This window comes from Nelumbo nucifera, chromosome 1 (genome assembly GCF_055504915.1).
Source record: "Nelumbo nucifera cultivar China Antique chromosome 1, China Antique-T2T, whole genome shotgun sequence".
Classification (NCBI taxonomy): domain Eukaryota; kingdom Viridiplantae; phylum Streptophyta; class Magnoliopsida; order Proteales; family Nelumbonaceae; genus Nelumbo; species Nelumbo nucifera.
In genome coordinates this window covers 179,456,818-179,474,965 of record NC_142649.1, presented here as the reverse complement: position 1 = coordinate 179,474,965, position 18,148 = coordinate 179,456,818, and the positions used below count along the sequence as shown (strand labels likewise).

Below are 18,148 nucleotides of genomic sequence, written 5' to 3'. Positions count from 1 at the left end.
ATGACAGCTCAGCCTAACACGACAAGTCCGTAGCAGATCGAGCTCGGGTACCCAACTACCCCAGGCTAAAGTGACCTCGGGACGAGATTACCTCGGTACCCGATCGCAACAAGAACACCTCAATGCCAAGGCACTTCGACACACAATCCAGTTCGGGACTTAAAGACATCAGCTCGGGGATACTGACATGCCACTACGTGGTGACCCCGAGAACCACTCTGACAAATCCTGGACCTCACGGGATCACGCCGCGTAACAGATAGCATTATCCCCCCACCCGATTCGGGCGGAACTGATGGACTTTATCAGTTGGCAGCGTTATCCCCCAATTAATGCGGAAACGGATCCCATCGTGATGAAGATCCCGAAACCGAACCGCAAAACCCGCGAGGACTCAACTATATAAAGGCTCCAACCCCGAGGGCACAAGGTACGTGTGATTTCTCTGCTCTCTAGCTCTCTACACTCTAAAGCTTTTTAGCTCGCAACCAAGTATACTGACTTAAGCATCGGAGCGACCACGTCGGGCAAACAACTCCGGGTTCTCTGATTCTTCTTTTGCAGATCGACCTAGTCTGCTGTTTACTAGAAGCCAGATCACCTCCAGCAGGGAGCAGTCAGATCGTGCTTCATCATTTGGCGTCGTCTATGGAAACTCACTACAAAAGCCTCTTTCCACCAACAATCACAGACTCAGATCCATGGCATCCTCCAGCAACGCCGAACAAAACAACGAGATGAACGTCTCCAGGGGGCAGCCTCATTTCCCTTCTGTCTGCATCGGTCAGTTCACCATCCCGCTTACCGTGGCTGGGGTTCCAACACTAACCGCGCCCCAAGCGACCACGCAAGTGAACGCGCCACTCCCTCCTGTAGTCGGTGCGACGTTCGCTGAACCGTCTGTGGTTCCCCCTAGAGCCGGACAGTCCCAACTTGACGACCTGGTACACTGTGTTCGGGCCATTCAGGTCCAAATGTAGCAGGTCCAGCAGTATCAACTATACCAGGAGCAAGTACTTCATCAGTTCTATCAGCAACAGTACTAGCAGCAGTTCCCTCCGCTGTAGCAGAATTAGCAGTCGGTTCCACCTCGGCACCCGACAACGTAACAAAATCAGCCCCGTCATCAGAACACTCGCCCTCCTCACCGGGGAGAGACTTCCCAAGTTCCACATCCTCTTGGGAGTCAGGTCTCGTCCTGCGGCAGGAGGGACAAACAAGTCACTCCTCCCACTTCGCAAAACGTGAACAGATCGAGAGACACTTAGCCCGCCAGAGCCTTTTCACCCCAGCCCTCGCATCATGAAGGTTCTCTTGCAGGGAACCGGTTTGGGGTTCTGGGCGTAGACTCCAGGTGAGGCCCTTCCATTCACGGCAGCCAGCATCAGCAGTCTGAGCTGCTCCGTGCCAGGACGATACCCGACCACACAGAGGTCAGCAACACCAATGCAGAGCCGGTCAAGAAGCAGCAAAGAAGGCGTTGTAAGGCACGCCGAACTGCAGTTCCAAGTCAGCTCGCCGGTCCTAGTCAACCTGTGCAGCTAAAAGGTAAAGAGGATGCGAGCTCAGAAGCCACAAAGGCCGCTCTCCTCCTCTCCGAGTCATCCCCTTTGTCCTCCGAGCTCCTAGTGACCCCAATGCCGAAGGACTTCAAAGTGCCTCCGTTGGACGAGTATGATGGATCGTTCAATCCAAATGACCACGTAGACTCATTTCAGTCCCAGATGCATCTAGCTGGGGCTGACGAGTCCTGCATGTGCATTGCCTTCTCCATGACATTCAAAGGGGTAGCTCGCACATGGTACAGAAACCTCGCGCCAGGGACGATCGAAAGCAAGGTGCAGTTCGTGCAGATGTCACCTCGCACTTCATCACCAGCAAGAAGTGCCCGAGATCTCAAGAAAGCCTCCTCAGCATAGTCCAAAGAGAAGGGGAGTCGATCTGAAGCTACATAAAACGCTTCAACGACACCTGTTTACAAATCCCCGACCTGGATCCCGCTGTAAGACTCACGACAGAAAAGAGAGGAATTACTCACAGGGAATTCAAGTGGCACGTGGTGGCCAACAAGCCCAAGGACATCACTGAATTCCTCAAGCTCGTCGAACAGTTCATCAGGACAGAAGAGGAAATGAACCAAAAGAGCAAAAATCCAGCGGAGAAAAGAAAAAGGGAAGGTGACAACTCGAATAATGGTGGCAGTAAATGAAGAAAAAGCAAATTCCCGACCAGGCGAGGAAACAAGTCCGGGAGCCGATCTCCTTCACGATCCCATAAGTTAGGTCGGCGTTCCCGAACTTCGCCGGTCGAAAGGACGAGCTACATGCCCCTCAACGCGAAGCGGGGAGAGATTCTTATGGCGATCAAAGACGCCTCCTATGTGAAGTGGCCACCTCAGTTAAGGGGAGATCCCGCCACTAGAAATAAAAATGTATACTATCATTTTCATAAAGACCACGGTCATAGTACTGAAAACTTTAGAAATCTCCGCAACGAGATCGAAGAGTTCATCTGTCGCGGATATTTAAAAAATATTGTATAGAACGAAAACAGGAACTCGGCAGATCGTCAGACGGATCGGCAAGGGGAGCAAAGGAGAAATGCTCCCGAGTCCAGCAACAAGCAGAGTGAGCAGCCGCAAAGACAGTTACTAGAAGAAAGACCGATCCGCGGAGTAATCAACATGATTACTGGTGGGTCCATTATCGCGGGTTGCACCTTAGCAGTGGGGAAAACCTTGGTTCGTGAACTGAACGTGAAGAGCAGAATCCACCGAAGCGACCTAGGCTCAAAGACCCCGAATATTTTACAGAAGGCGATGCGTGCGGGATTCAGTACCCCTACGATGATGCGCTGGTCAGAAAGTTGAGAATAAATGACTTTGAAGTAAAGCGCGTCTTGGTAGATTTGGGTAGTTCAGCTGACATCTTGTTCAAGGACGCCTTCGACAAGCTCTAGCTCTAGGAAGGCGAACTCAAGCCCACAAATACTCCTCTGGTAGGCTTTAGTGGAGAAGAAGTCAGGCCTCTAGGGTGAGTCACTGTACCTGTAGAGGTCGGCACGCGGCCTAACATTGCGAGGTTCGAACACACTTTCTTGGTGGTCACGACTCCCTCTCCGTACAATGCCATAGTAGGTCGGCCCATTACCCACGCACTTCGTGCAGTGGTATCAACCTACTACTTGGCCATGAAGTTCCCTACAGACTATGGAGTAGGGGTAGTGCGAGGCGACCAACTCGAGTCTCGCAAATGCTATGTTGCCGCCCCCAAGGGGAAAGCCAAGCTAGCGGCTGACATTTAGCTCAAGCGGCCTACGGAGTATGCCGAGGAGCGAGCCATGCCAACAAAAGAGACGGTCCACATTCCGGTCTCAGTAGAAGATCCAACAGAACTCTCCAGATCGGTGCATTGACCGAGGAACTCCATTCTCAGCTGGTAAGTTTTTTAATTAAAAATTTATATGTATTTGCATCGTCTGCGGTAGAGATGCCCGTCATAGATTCAAAAATTATAACTCACAAGTTAAACACTGATCCTTTAGTTAGGTCCATTAGACAGAAAAAACGCAACCTCGCCCCGGAGCGCTGGAGGATAGTCGACGAGGAGGTCGGGAAGCTCCTTGCAGCCGATTTCATCAAGGAGGTCCATTACCCGAGTTGGGTAGCTAACCCAGTTCTGGTAAAAAAGACCAACGGTAAATGGCGCATGTGCGTCGATTATACTGACCTGAATCGAGCTTGCGCGAAGGACTGTTTCCCACTGCCCAAGATCGACCGTCTAGTGGACGCGACCTCAGGGCACGAGTTGCTGAGCTTTCTAGACGCATACTCAGGAAACAACCAGATTAAGATGGACCCTGCCGATGAAGAAAAAATGACCTTCATTACTGAGCTCGGCCTGTATTGTTATAAGGTCATGCCCTTTGGACAAAAATGCCGGGGCGACCTTTCAAAGACTTGTAAATAGGATTTTTGAGCCATTGATCGGTAATAAGATTGAATGTTATGTAGATGATATGGTCGTTAAGACCCAGTTTTCAAAATTTTTAATGAATGACTTGCAAAGTGTTTTTCGAAATCTTGCGTAAATATAACATGAAACAAAATCCCAACAAATGCGTCTTCGGTGTCACCTCAGGTAAATTCCTGGGGCTACATAGTCAACCAATGTGGCATCAAAGCCAATCCCGAAAAAATAAGGGCCATCTTAGACATGAGACCACCTCGTAAGCTAAAAGAGGTTCAGAGACTAAACAACAGGATAACCGCTCTGAGCTATTTCATGTCCAAGTCGGCAGATTGTTGCCTGCCTTTCTTCAAGGCAATAAAGAAAAGCAAAGATTTCGAATGGACCGCAGAATGTCAGCTCGCCTTCGACGAGCTGAAAAAATACCTAGTTAGCATCCCAGTTCTGACCCGACCCGAGGAAGGTGATGTTTTAAAGTTGTACCTCTCCGCGAGCAATGAGGTAGTCAGCTCGGTACTAATAAAAGAGGTAGATTGGGTCCAACGACCCATCTACTATGTTAGCAAGGTTTTGTAGAATGTTGAAAGAAGGTATCCAAAGATCGAAAAGCTGGCGTACGCGCTAGTCACAGCAGCTCGGAAGCTTTGTCCCTACTTCCAAGCCCACACCATCGTCGTCCTCACCAACAAACCTCTGAGGCAAATCCTACTCAAGCCCGAGGTGTTTGGTAGGCTGACAAAATGGGCCATTGAACTCAAGCCCGAGGTGTTCGTCTTCACCACCGCAATCCCTGAACTGACTGAGCTCGGGTACATGGAGGAAGCTTCAACCAGTGCGGCACCAATCCCGGTTCACCACGGTAGATTCTGAGGTCGATTCCTTGTCTCGGTTAACTAGCACAAGCAGCAACACCATGAGGACCGTGTATATAGAGAACCTGCCTTGGCTTAGCATTCTCGGGGGGGGAGGGGGCAGAAGAGGTCGCTCCTGTTATACAAGCAGAGCCGAGCTCGATTGACCCACTCATGAGCTACCTGCTTTACGGGACCCTCCCTGCAGATCGCAACGCGGCCAGAAGGGTAGAGCGCCAGGCAGCTAAGTACGTCATTATAGACGGACAACTGCACCAGAGGTCCTTCACGCTCCCCTACTTACGCTACTTGCAACCTGTTGAGGCCGAGCTCATTCTCCGGGACACTCATGAAGGCTTGTGTGGCGGACACTTGGGGGGCAGGGCTCTTGCCTAGAAAGCACTGCGACACGGGTACTATTTGCTCACAATGAAGGCAGACGCACTCAAGCTTGTCAAGAAGTGCGATAAATGTCAAAGGCATGCTATCATCCACCACCGACCTGTTGTCGACCTCAAATATCTCACCAGCCCGTGGCCCTTCGCATAGTGGGGAATCAACATTCTTGGCCCATTCCCGCCAGCGACAAGACAAAGGAGATTTTTGGTGGTAGGAGTGGATTACTTCACGAAGTGGGTGGAGGCGGAACCCCTAGCAACTATCACAGCCCGAAACATACAAAATTTCTTTTGGATGAGTATAGTATGCCGCTTCGGGCTACCTCAGGTGCTTATCTCCGTCAACGGAAAGCAGTTCGAAGACATCAAGTTTCAGAACTGGTGTGCCAAGATGGGAATACAAAAGAACTTCACCTCGGTGGCACACCCCCAAGCAAACGGGCAAGCTGAAGGCTCGCTTGGCCCGAGCTAAAGGATTGTGGGTAGACGAGATACCCAGTGTGTTATGGGCCTACTGAACCACCGTTAAGACCGCCATGGGTGAGACCCCCTTCAACCTCACCTACGGCACAGAAGCAGTGATCCCAACCGAGATCGAGGTGCCCATGCTACGCTTGGAGGCCTACGACGAGGAAGCAAACGACGATGAGCTCCATACCAACCTCGACCTGGTGGAAGAAGAGACCTTGCTTACATTCGGACTACAGCCTACCAGCAGAGAGTGGCTTGGTACTATAATGCCCGGGTCAAGAAGTGACACTTCCGTGTCGGAGACCTGGTCCTTCGGAAAGTTATGGTGCCTGAGCCCGGTGTCGATAAAATCAGACCGAACTGGGAAGGCCCCTACCGAGTAAGACAGGTATTCGGGGAAGGCACGTACAAGCTCGAGACCCTAGAAGGAAAACAAGTGCCTCGAGCATTGAACGTCAGCAACCTAAGACGATACTACCTGTGATCGCCAAACTGGAGAGAGGACTGCGAGTCACTCACAGAAATTCAAGGACTAAAGTGCCGAGCTGATAAAAGACCTCGGCACTACTTTAAGTCCCAATCGCCTCATCGGCATGGGCACACAAGTCCCAGTCGCCTCATCGGCATGGGCATACAAGTCCCAATCGCCTCCTTGGCATGGGCATACAAGTCCCAATCGCCTCTTTGGCATAGGCAAATCACTCCTCACACGTAAGGCATTGACAGTTCGGGTATAAACCATATGATGTCTGGCCCAATTTGAAGTATAACAATAGGTTGAACTCGCTAGCTCTAAGGGACAACCGACATTTAAGTAGCCCGTGTACAGACAGGTCGGGTATATGCCCTACAATGTCCACGCACCTTGACGTACATCATGCGAAGTTACCCCTACTAGTAGTCTAGTTCGGTAGCTCGACAGTTCGGGGTAATCAACAGTTAGAAATTTTTTTTTTTTGATATTTCTTCATCTGTCCGGTTTAGTTTGCCAATTCGGAAATTGCTAACACTTGGAAAATTTTGCACAAAAAGTTTCCATTTCATTTGACATAAAAATGTTAAGTACAAGGGAGAATAAAAATGCAAAAAACTTTCTCTATAACCCGAGCTCAGAGGCTCGGGGAGTACATCGGAATAACCTAAGGAGAAAGGAAGGATCACGCGTTCGGACTGCCAGGCAGGTCAGTCTCCATATGCTCCACCTCCGCGTCCTCTTGACCTTATGGGCCCGCCTTTGGGACTTTGTCGTCGCTTTCTTCTTCGGAAGAACCGGGCTCTTCATTCGCCGCCTTTGCCACTTCTGGGGTAGGATCGGACATAGAAATGACTTCGAGGTCCAGCTCGGGGAACTTCTACCGCATCAGATACTTGCACAGCTTGAAGCCAGAACGATACGAGCTCGATCCGTACTTGACCTGGAGGTCATGTAACTCCGAAGGCTCCTTGAAGCACTCGATGGTGTGCTTCTTCTCTTCAGCCTGCGCCTCTTGTATGGCGGTCTCGAAGATCTCGGTGCATTCCCGAATCAACGCTTCAAGGTTCTCGTTCTCCCGTTGAAGCTTCCCCTTCTCCTCGGTCAGCGCCAGGATCAGCTCCTGTTGGCTTTGAGCTCCCTTCTTGGCCCGAAGAACTTCACCCCGAGCTATGTCCAGTTTGCGGTAAAGTTTTTGTGTCTTCTCCTCAGTTTCCCGAGCTTTCTTCAGGTGAACCTCAGACTGGTAGACCAATGAATGAATGGTGGAGTTCACCTAGTAAAGAAAATAGAGGTAAGTATATTTAAAAGGCTAACAAGGAAACATAATGTAAAGTCAAGTACTTACCACCATGCAATAGCTGGTAGCCCGGCCTCCGAGCTGACTCATGGGCATGTTAGCCCACTCTGTGACCTCAGCGGGAAAAATGACATCCTTGCTCTTGAGCAGCCCGAGCCGAGGGGTCATTATACTTTCCTTTGGGAGCTCAGGCTCGGGTGCCGAAGTGCTCTCTGGTTCATGAGGCAGAATGCCTTTGTCCTGATCCTCTTTGAGGTCCACGACGGGAGGTTGAGGATGGACCTCCTCCTCTGGGAGCTAGGCGGAGATTGGCTCCGCCTCAAGAACCTCGGATGGAGCGAGGACAAAAGGACCAGCCTCCCGACGAGACTTCTTCGAAGCCTTCCTCTTCTTCCCTCCTCTTTGGAAGCTCTTGAGCATGTTCTCAGCGTCAACCTCTGTCATGGCCGCTGCAAGAGAAAAAGGAAAGGTTAGTCACGAATTAAGAAAGACTTAAAGTAAGTAAGTATCAAGGTGAAGACCTACCAGAAGGGCTCAGTCCAACTCGCACAAGCTTCTCCTCGGCCAAAAAATCTTTCATCTCTAGGTTGAGGTCCCTCCAAGAGTTTATAACTGCCCTAGTCTCCGCATCTAAGCTCACCCCAGGATCTTTCTCTTCCAGGTCGGCACTTTGTTCGGGCTACCGAATAGGATTTTAAACCCGGGTCGAGGAGAGATATAGTAACTCTGTCGGACGTCCCCGTGCAGACAAGCGGAGTTCTTTCTAATCGAACAGATCAAGCTAAAGACGTCTAAGGACAAAGGTCGGTCATATTTGTGGAACAAGGAAATGGTACCTACTATAGTCCGGATCGAGTTCGGATGAAGTTGGTCGATAGTGATGTTGAAAAACTTGACTATTTTTATGATGAAGGGATGGAGCGGGAAACGTAGCCCGGCTACGAGCTGCTCTTCAAAAACTGCGAGCTCATGGTGATCCATGAGCCCAAGGGTACTGACCTAGGGAACACTAAAAACTAAACTATCAGGGAGACAGTAGCGAGCTACCTAAGACAGTAGCTTATCCGAGGACATGATAGAAGGACCGAAGTCATCCGGAACTAAACTATCAGGGCGACAGTAGCGAGCTACCTAAGACAGTAGCTTATCCGAGGGCATGATAGAAGGACCGAAGTCATCCGGATCCCGACCTCGAGAGGAAGATGGGACCTTCTCCCTAGAGGTAGGAGGTCCCTCCTCCCGAGCTTCGAGCTCCTCAGGCTGAGATGGCCCAGCCTCAGGTAAGGAACTTTCCTCTAAGGGGCGAAGGGGGGAGCTACCTAGCGAGGAGCTGACCTCGCCAACAGGAGCCGAAGACTCCACCTCGACACCCTCGAGCTCGTTAGAATCACCTAAGAGCCTATCTATGCTATCACTAGACATGATTAAAACAAGAAAAACAAAGGAGAACAAACTAAGGAAAAGCGAACTCACCAAAAGAAGAATGACCTTGGAATACAAAGAAAGAGCGAGTTGAAAGACTCCGACGCGACCTCGGGAGAGCTCAATCACAGAATTTTTGGCGAAGAAGAGGGTTACCTCGGCCCCCTATTTATAGTTCACCGCAAGGCGATCAACAGCTGGGATCTGGTTGATCCAACGGTTCTCATGAAAACTGATTGCACGACACCCGAGGACGAAATCGGTTGAGCACGTTTTTGATGTCCGCAGAGTCCATAAACAGCGTGACATCCCCGCGTACACCTGACGTGACCTGGGCTATTGCTGGTTGAACTGGAAGTTCGAACAGGTCCGACCAACTGATCCGCTCGACAGACCGCCTAGATCTCATGCCAAATTCACCTGAACTCGTCATGAACTCCCCGCACCGGGTCGGGACCCCTGGCTCGGGGAGTGGGGGGCAATTGATGAAGGGTGATTTGGCCCGACCTTGTAATAGGGGGACATGTGGACACGACCTGACTAATAGATGACAACTTAGCCTAACACGACAAGTCCGCAGCAAATCGAGCTCGGGTACCCAACTACCCTGGGCTAAAGTGACCTCGGAACGAGATTGCCTCGGTACCAGATCCCAACAAGAACACCTCGATGCCAAGGCACTTTGGCACTCAATCCAGTTTGGGACTTAAAGACATTAGCTCGGGGATACCGACATGCCACTACGTGGTGACCCCGAGAACCACTCCGACGGATTCCGGACCTCACAGGATCACGCCACGTAACAGATAACGTTATTTCCCCTCGCCCGATTCGGGCGTAATTGATGGACTTTATCAGTTGGTAGCGTTATCCCCCAATTAACGCAGAAACGGATCCTATCGTGATGAAAATCCCGGAACCGATCCGCAAAACCCGCGAGGACTCAACTATATAAAGGCTCCAACCTCGAGGGCACAAGGTACGCGTGATTTCTCTGCTCTCTAGCTCTCTACACTCTAAAGATTTTCAGCTCCCAACCAAGTATACCGACTTAAGCATCGGAGCGACCTCGTCGGGCAAACAACCTCGAGTTCTCTGATTCTTCTTTTGCAGATCGACCTAGTCCGCCGTTTACTGTAAGCCAGATCACCTCCAGTAGGGAGCTGTCAGATCGCGCTTCATCAAGTACTGAATTGTCGCATTTTAAAGTTCAAGAATCAAAATAGCATTAGCCCAAAGTACAAGATAGTAATCGAGAATTTTCACTAAGATAAATTATTCAACAGGAGAAAATCTCCAAGAAAAAGTATTTCTCATATAAAACCGATCAACATGAGGCTTGAACTATTGATTGTTTTTTTGTGAGAAATTTATAATTTGGAGCTTTGATTGAGAGAGTATCTTCGTGGCGGTAGGTGACTGAAGCGTAAAGGTATTATAGTTAAGTCGGACTTTAGGCTCGGGCCCAAGTTGCAAAGCGCGATGGTCGAAAAGGGCTTGGGCTCGGACCTGAAAAAATTCTATTAACAAAAGTGAAAGCCCAGCCCGGCCCAGATAGGTCTAATCAGTGGTGGGAGGGGCAGATGCAGACTGACTGATGACTGCATAAAATCTGATAAATGGGTTTGAGTTTGAGAGAGGCGACTGGGTTGGGTTGTTGAGTAGGGTAAATGTGAAAGTAAAAGCACCACAGAAAGGTGTCAAATTTTCGGAGGGTAAGTTTTGGAATTTCCCATCCCATCCCAGGGCTGGCCGGCAGTTTCCTCCCTTACAATCTTAAATGATGCAACACTCCTGTGCTGCCGTGCAGAGGCTCAAATTATTATTCAGTCCTCTCTCTCTCTCCCTCCCTCCTGAATTCAGAATCAAAACACCTTTTTATTTAAAGTTTGATCATCATGGCACGGAGATGCCGTGCCTGCATTATTGAAAGCCTACTTCGGAATGTTACCTGGACGGACAGACATCTTACAGACACCCACCAAATGAATGACCCGCCTTCTGGGTAAATAAACTGGATTCCTCAAGAATCAAGATTGAATGCCCTCCACCCCACTTCAATTCAAATGTAGTGTTTTAGTTTGGTCCTGATCACTCTATCCCACTTGCAACTTTGCAACTACTCCAAACCTACCAAAACAAAACTGTTAAATATCACACACGTTTAGTGTCTAATCTACACTACTCTAAACTGCACCCAAATCCCAAAAGTGACCGTTGGAATTGCAAATTTGCATCAGTACTACACGACCCCAATATTGGATGATGATAGACAATGATATGATGAAGGAACCATCCGACGGTCTTGACGTAAGGAGTACGAGATTCCTAATAGTGTAATGATTATTTATTTATTTTTTTCTGATGGCTTACAAATTTATTATTCTACTCTACCGGACTACCACCCTTGCCCTAAATTCAAAACATTCAAAAATATTATTCTATTCTAATTTCTACCACCCCAACACCCATTCCCATTGGTGGAACAGCGCCTCTGCTTCTCCATTAGTCCAATCTCCATCTATGACGTCGTCCACAGTGATCATTTCAGTTTTTCGATTAGGAACCGAATCACGATACGCCACGCCAGTCTGACGTGTGGGACACCTTTGTCTCTTTCGCCATAAACACCAAAATGAACGGAACAAGTTTTTGTCTTTCCACGTTGGGTTTAACAGTCTCTCTACTATCCACGGCGGGGCTCTCTCTACGTGACACCTTAGTTTGTAGTCTCTGTATTGTATCAACTTCATATGTGACAGAAACAGAAACAGAAACAGTGCTGAAGCCTGAAGCCATGACCGCATGGATTAACGAGCCAAACCCAGTATATGTTTGCTTTTTTTCCCCAGACAACCCTATTTTGCAGTTTCTCATTTATTAATGGTCTAGACTAGAGCGTTAATAAAACTCAAAAGGCCATATGAAATATGAATCCCTGGCTCTTCATCAAAATTTATGTGAAATTCAAAATTTCATTAATAGTGTTGTTTTGTCCGCTGTTGTCCATTCATTGATCGTATAGGATGATGCACCAGATAGTTGTGAGTTGTGTGACTCGCCCGACCAAAATAAGTGGGGCCAACTGCTAAAAAGTCTATACCAGTTATCAACCAATTATAATTAACAAGTTATGTACTAGACACAGGACATGCCCATCAAACAATAAATCCTAACCTGTATTGATTTTGATTCCATTGCAGTGAACCCATCGAATAATAAATGCTATTCATATTTAGTAACATCAAAATCTATTGGTTTTTTTTTTTTTTATCTTTTCTTGCTAATTCAAGGTCCTTTTTTTTGTGGGCTTTTTAACGAAGTTAAGCTACGAGGCCCACCTGACTCTGGTCTTCTTTTACCCCCCAAGTTCGAAGTTTCCCGCATTGCTTGTATATATATATATATATATATATATATATATATATATACACCTTCCACCTCTTCTTTGTTTTCTCCATTCTCTGGGAGCCCAAACGGTTCGTTGTTCATTTCTTTTGTTTCTTTGTTTTGGGATTCTGTGTTTCCATGTCTCATCGTAACCGTCAGATCAATTGCATCTAACAGTAAGGGTTCATCTAAGAGTCCACCACAAAATAGTATCTGTCTATGTTCAGTCGTTTTCACCACATTGCCTTGCCTCGCTTCTTCTGCGCTTCTACCTTTGTTTTTTTCTTGATCATGAGTTCACGACCATTAACGTCTTCATGGCTTTTTGGGTTTTTTTTTTTATATATGTATCTTTCAGTGTTCGTCGGGTCTGAGACTCTGAATCCAGTAAGCGATTGCCTGTGGAGGTGAAGGTTAATTCCAGAGGGCGGGTGCAATATGTGTGATAGTATATCCAATCTTTTTGATGAAGCGGAATTGGGTGACGCAAACTTCATGGGAGACACTTCACCGGATGAGATCTTCAGCCTATTGGAGTCCCTAGAAGGTGCCTCAGAGATTTCACCATTAACGCCGCTTGAGGAAACTGTTGTTAGCCCGAAAGGCGGCAATGGCAGTAGCAGCTGCGAGGACGCTAGATTGGTTTCTCAGAAGTCTGTAACTTCTTCCAGTGTTCATCAGCAGGATACTGAGACTGAAGCTGAAGCGTCGCCGGCTCGCAAGAGACCTAAGCTCTCGGCTGCGTCCTCTTCTTCTGAGGAACCACCTCAAGATGGGCAGCAACGGATGTCGCACATAACGGTGGAACGCAATCGGAGGAAGCAGATGAACGAGCACTTATCAGTCCTACGCTCGCTGATGCCTTGCTTCTATGTCAAAAGAGTAAATAATCTCTTATCCTGTAATCCATCTCCTTGGATCTAATCTAAACTTCACTGAGGCTAATTAATTTAGTGGTGTTCTTTGTACTTGTTGCTACATATGAACATACCATGCATTATTGCGTCTTTGCATATAATCTTCATTCATGAGGTAGTCTGCAACATCGATCTCTGTTATTTCTGTTTCAATCTAGGGAGACCAAGCATCCATAATAGGGGGAGTTGTGGATTATATCAAAGAGTTACAGCAAGTTCTACAGTCACTGGAGGCAAAGAAGCAACGGAAGGTGTACAGTGAAGTTCTCAGCCCTAGGCTAGTCTCAAGTCCAAGACCCTCCCCACTAAGCCCGAGGAAACCACCTCTAAGTCCTAGGGTAAGCTTACCCATAAGTCCAAGGACACCCCAACCAGGCAGCCCTTACAAGCAGCCCAGGCTGCAACAGGGTTACCCATCACCATCACCCACCAATATTGCTACTTCACACGAATCCTCCTCCACTTTGACTTGTTCCTCCTTTGATAATCCTAATAAGGAGTTAGGCGCAAACTCAAAATCGGCAATTGCAGATGTGGAGGTTAAGTTTTCTGGCCCAAATGTTCTTCTAAAGACGATATCACCTCGGATTCCAGGTCAAGCACTGAAGATTGTTGCAGCCCTTGAAAGCCTATCACTCGAAATTCTTCATGTGAGCATCAGCACCATCGACGACACCATGCTTAATTCCTTCACCATCAAGGTAGATATATACCGACTAATATATATATTTTGAAGCTTCTGTTTTCATTTCTATCTTTTCCATTATTCCTTGAAGCCACCAAAATAGTCCCACTTCTAACCTAATTAAAACAAATGACCTGAATGGTCTGAGTTTGAGAAATACCCTATATTGTGTTGCAAGATATGCAAGGAGAGGGCCAACCTTTGTTCCTGAAAATGACTTGTTATTTTCCTATAGAGCTAGTTCCTACTTCCTACTGTAAAAGTGGCTATTTTCAGGGAAAATGTTCATATTCCCTTTGTTTTAAATGCAGCCAGACAAAGCCAAAATATGTTATGTTTTTTTGGGGGCTCAACTCAAATACCTAAACAAGTTGTTCCATTTTCTTTTTTTATTTTTCTCAGTATACGAATTGTTTTGCAAAACAGCTCATGATGAAATTGACCCTTGTTTTAGTTTTTTCTTTTGGATCATCCATACTAAGTACTAGAACAAGGAAAAACAAGTGATCTTCACTTATAAAATTTACACGAAGTTTAAATAAATGAAATAACTCAATAATCACTTTCTTAATTAAGGCTAATAAAAACCGTTGTTTTTCACTGCACATGGAATCATAAATATATTTCCAAAACTGGTTGGTCAATTCAGTTGGTCTCCAGCCTCCTCTTGCTTTAGATTCTTATCCAAAGATTTGTAGCTTCACTTGGAAACATACACCTTCAATGTAGGGGGTCACTCCTAGACTTTAGCATTAAATTGACTCAGGAACCTAAATCAATAATACTAAAAAAACATTTTTCTTCCAATCAATTAAAAAAAAAAGAAAAAAAGATAAAGTCTGTCCGGTCAACGTATTTTTTTATAAAGACAGCCGCCCTGTCCTTTAAGGCTATGTTTGGTTTAAAGGAAAATATAGGGAAAGGAAGAAAAAGGTAAGAAAATCTTTATAATCTTTATATTGGTTTTCCTGTCTTTCTCTTCCTTTCCCTAATTTTTCCTTTAAACCAAACATACCCCAAGAGAAGTGACAAAATGGTAAGAATCATGGACTTAAATGTTGGTTTATTTGTCAATTATTTTTCAAATACCATATCTTTTTCATAACATAGTCGAACCCTATTAAATAATATAAATCAGGATATTTGGATGCTTCAAAATATTTATAAAACAATGGAAGATTATTGGAAGTTTGGGAAATTTTTCATTAGGGACCAAGAGCCAAGGATATATTTCATCCACCTTTTTGTTAGATCCTTGAAAGCATTTATGTAATCCTTTTGGGTCTGCCCATAAATGGCTCAATTATTAGGGATGCAACTTGGGCGGATCCAGCCTGAGCCCAAACCGGCCCAACCTAGAATTTTACATAGATCGGGCTTGGATTTTCGGTTCTCGGCTGGGTCTAGCCCCTAGGTAGCCTAAACCCGGTCCGATCCCGGCCCAATTATATATATATATATATATATATATACACAAATTTGCATATATAACATTTGTATATATATTTGCATAAATACATATTTATATATGTATAATTTTAGAGTGGGTTTATTGACCAACCCGAGCCCGGTCCTGACCCGAACTCAACCCGAGTGCATCAAATTACAGGGCGGGCTGGGCTCAAGTTGGGAGAATTGGACTTGACCTCGGGCTCGGGCCAAACTCAGGCCTTAAGCCCAAATTTTAAGGTCGGGCCTAGGTTGACCATAAACCCAACCCAACCCGCCCTACTTGCACCCCTAGCAATTATTTAAAGGTACCGGTTTATTCTTTCTAGTTTCTACGGAAAGAAAGGTATCAGTAATTTATTATGGTGATTGTTTGCTATGAATTAAGAAGCAAAAAAGCACCTGCTATTTATTTTAAGCAGTATTATTTATTAATGATGGCTCTGTACCTTGTCTTCCTCTTTCCTTATAGATCGGAATTGAATGCGAACTCAGTGCGGAGGAGCTTGCACATGAAATTCAGCAAACGTTCTGCTAATTCTCTGCTCAAGTTTTAGACTATTCTGTACCACTCTAATATCTCTCTCTTTCTCTCCGATCAGTCTCTCTAACGTCTAATTCTGGAATAAATATAATTTCTTCATTGACGATGCCCTACAGATGTTAGTGCCACAGTTCTAATTGAGAACTTTCCAGCTACAACCTCTGTGTATGTATTAATTGTATTTCCATTCAAAACCGACTTGATTGTCTAGTGAAGAAAATTTTACTTTTTCTCGGCTCAGTGTTTTTTTTTTCTTTTCTTTTCTTTTCTTTTTCTTTTTTTTTTTTGTCATTTGCAACCCGATAAATTGAACGAATGGGATTTGGTAAAGAAGGAAGAAACAGCTTTTGCATATTGTAGTCTGTAGAATTTCCTGGTATCTGCCATAAATAAAGACATATACAATATCCAACGGGTTATGTAACCATTCAAAAGTGAATGCCACTGATTTGTAGAAATAGGGTGTATAGATCACTCTCGTGTTCATTCTTGATTGGTTAAGTATGGGATTATTGTCATCATCCATGCCTTATCTCAATTATATGAGGTCGATTATATGAATCCCGTTTTTCTAATTCGTTCCATTTAAAATCATATCCATTATTAAATTATTAGTACTTAAATAATTTCTTATTACTTCTATCTGTACCCTTTTTGGTCTATTCACGGCTCTTCTAGCCCCTTCAATGTGTAACAAATCACTTTTTCTAAGTTCTAACTGGTGTAGCTAGTGGTTTTTTTATACATGTGCCCAAACCATCTTAGTCTATTCTCTCTCATTTTATCACCTATTAGAGCTATTTCTATGTTCCTATGGATAACTTAATCCATAATTCTATATATATTGTCTAGTTTATTTCATTCATCCATCTTAGCATTCACATTTTTACCACATCAATTTTTCTGGACATGTTTTTTGATTGCCCAACACTCCATTCATACAACATAGTTGTCCTTGCAACTATTTTATAGAATTTTTCTTTTAATCTAAGGGCCCATTCTTTTTTAGGATTAGAGGGGGCAAGTTGATCAATGGGATTTTGGTTTCCATTGACTAAGATATACATGTTCTTTTTTTTAGATTTATGTGGGATTCACAAAAATTTTATTTTCTCTGGGGGTAAGTGATACCAATCTCCTAGGTGGGTAAGCAACTTTCCTACTTAGGAAAAAGTTGCCAATACTTGGATGGGACAACACTGCCTCTTTCAATAATAGCTTTTTTTTTATGACTAAAAGTTACCTAGGAAATAAAAGGACAAGGGTAAATGTATTTAGTTGAAATATTTCCCAAGAAACACTTACGTGGGTAAGTAACTTTTCGAATAGTGAACATGGCCTAAGTGGTATTTGCCTATCATATAAAAGTCCAAATGCACCCCTCTGTTTTTCCCATCCTTCTCTAATTCTTTGGGTGACATCCTACTAAATCTCTCCCTTGTTATGAATTATTGAATAAAGATACGGGAAAATGGCCACATTGAGTTATCTCTTGTTCTCCAATCTTAAGTGTATCTTGATTTACACCCCTATTATTACTAAATTTACATGTCATGTGCTCTATTTTAGTCCTACTTATTTTGAAGCCTCTTGTTTCTAAGTCATTTATCTATAAGCTTAATTTTGCATTTCATCCTTCATTAATTTTATCAATTGAAACAATGTTATTTGAAAGCCCATATTAACTATAAAATCTAAAATATCTCCCATTGATTTTCTAACATTGGTTGTTGCCACTTCATACATATCCTTAATTAGGTTTATATACTAATTATTTTGAATCCTTTTCTTTCTCAAGACCCACCGTATTGTCTCTTTAGGAATTTTATCATACATTTTTTCTAGATTAATGAACACAAAATAGAGGTCTTTCTTCTTCTCTTTGAACTTTTCTATCAATCATCTCAAAAGAAAATATAACTTTCATGGTTGATATCCTTGGCATAAAGCCAAATTGGTTATCTTGTTTTTTTTTTATTCATGTACTCTCATAACTTTTGTTTGACACCCATTTTTTATGATGTAAACTTAGGTGATTATTTTATATGATATTTTTTATATATAAATTTATTATTTAATTTAAGAGACTAAATCAAGTCCATTCTCTTCATAGTTATCAAAATCGGATCTACTTGGCAGGTCAACTTACAAACAATGAAGGCTACTAATTGAAGTCTAATTGTGGTTACTATTAACTAAATAAACCACAACTTTTGGGCATTCAACTCCTGCTTTTGCTTAGACAAAATTAATCTTTACAAATCCTGTAATCTTTTGGACT

At 44.8% G+C, this 18,148-nt stretch overlaps 1 protein-coding gene across 1 annotated transcript; it reads left to right on the top strand.

The window, feature by feature from the left end:
* The first annotated feature begins 12,293 nt into the window (after positions 1 to 12,293).
* On the top strand, positions 12,294 to 16,107 carry LOC104600325 (transcription factor SPEECHLESS-like). The gene is made up of 4 exons (XM_010263206.3): positions 12,294 to 12,448; positions 12,631 to 13,154; positions 13,348 to 13,890; positions 15,796 to 16,107. Exons 2-4 carry the CDS (start codon positions 12,711 to 12,713, stop codon positions 15,859 to 15,861), a joined length of 1,053 nt encoding a protein of 350 aa, XP_010261508.1. The 5' UTR covers positions 12,294 to 12,448; positions 12,631 to 12,710; the 3' UTR covers positions 15,862 to 16,107.
* The last annotated feature ends 2,041 nt before the right edge of the window (positions 16,108 to 18,148 follow it).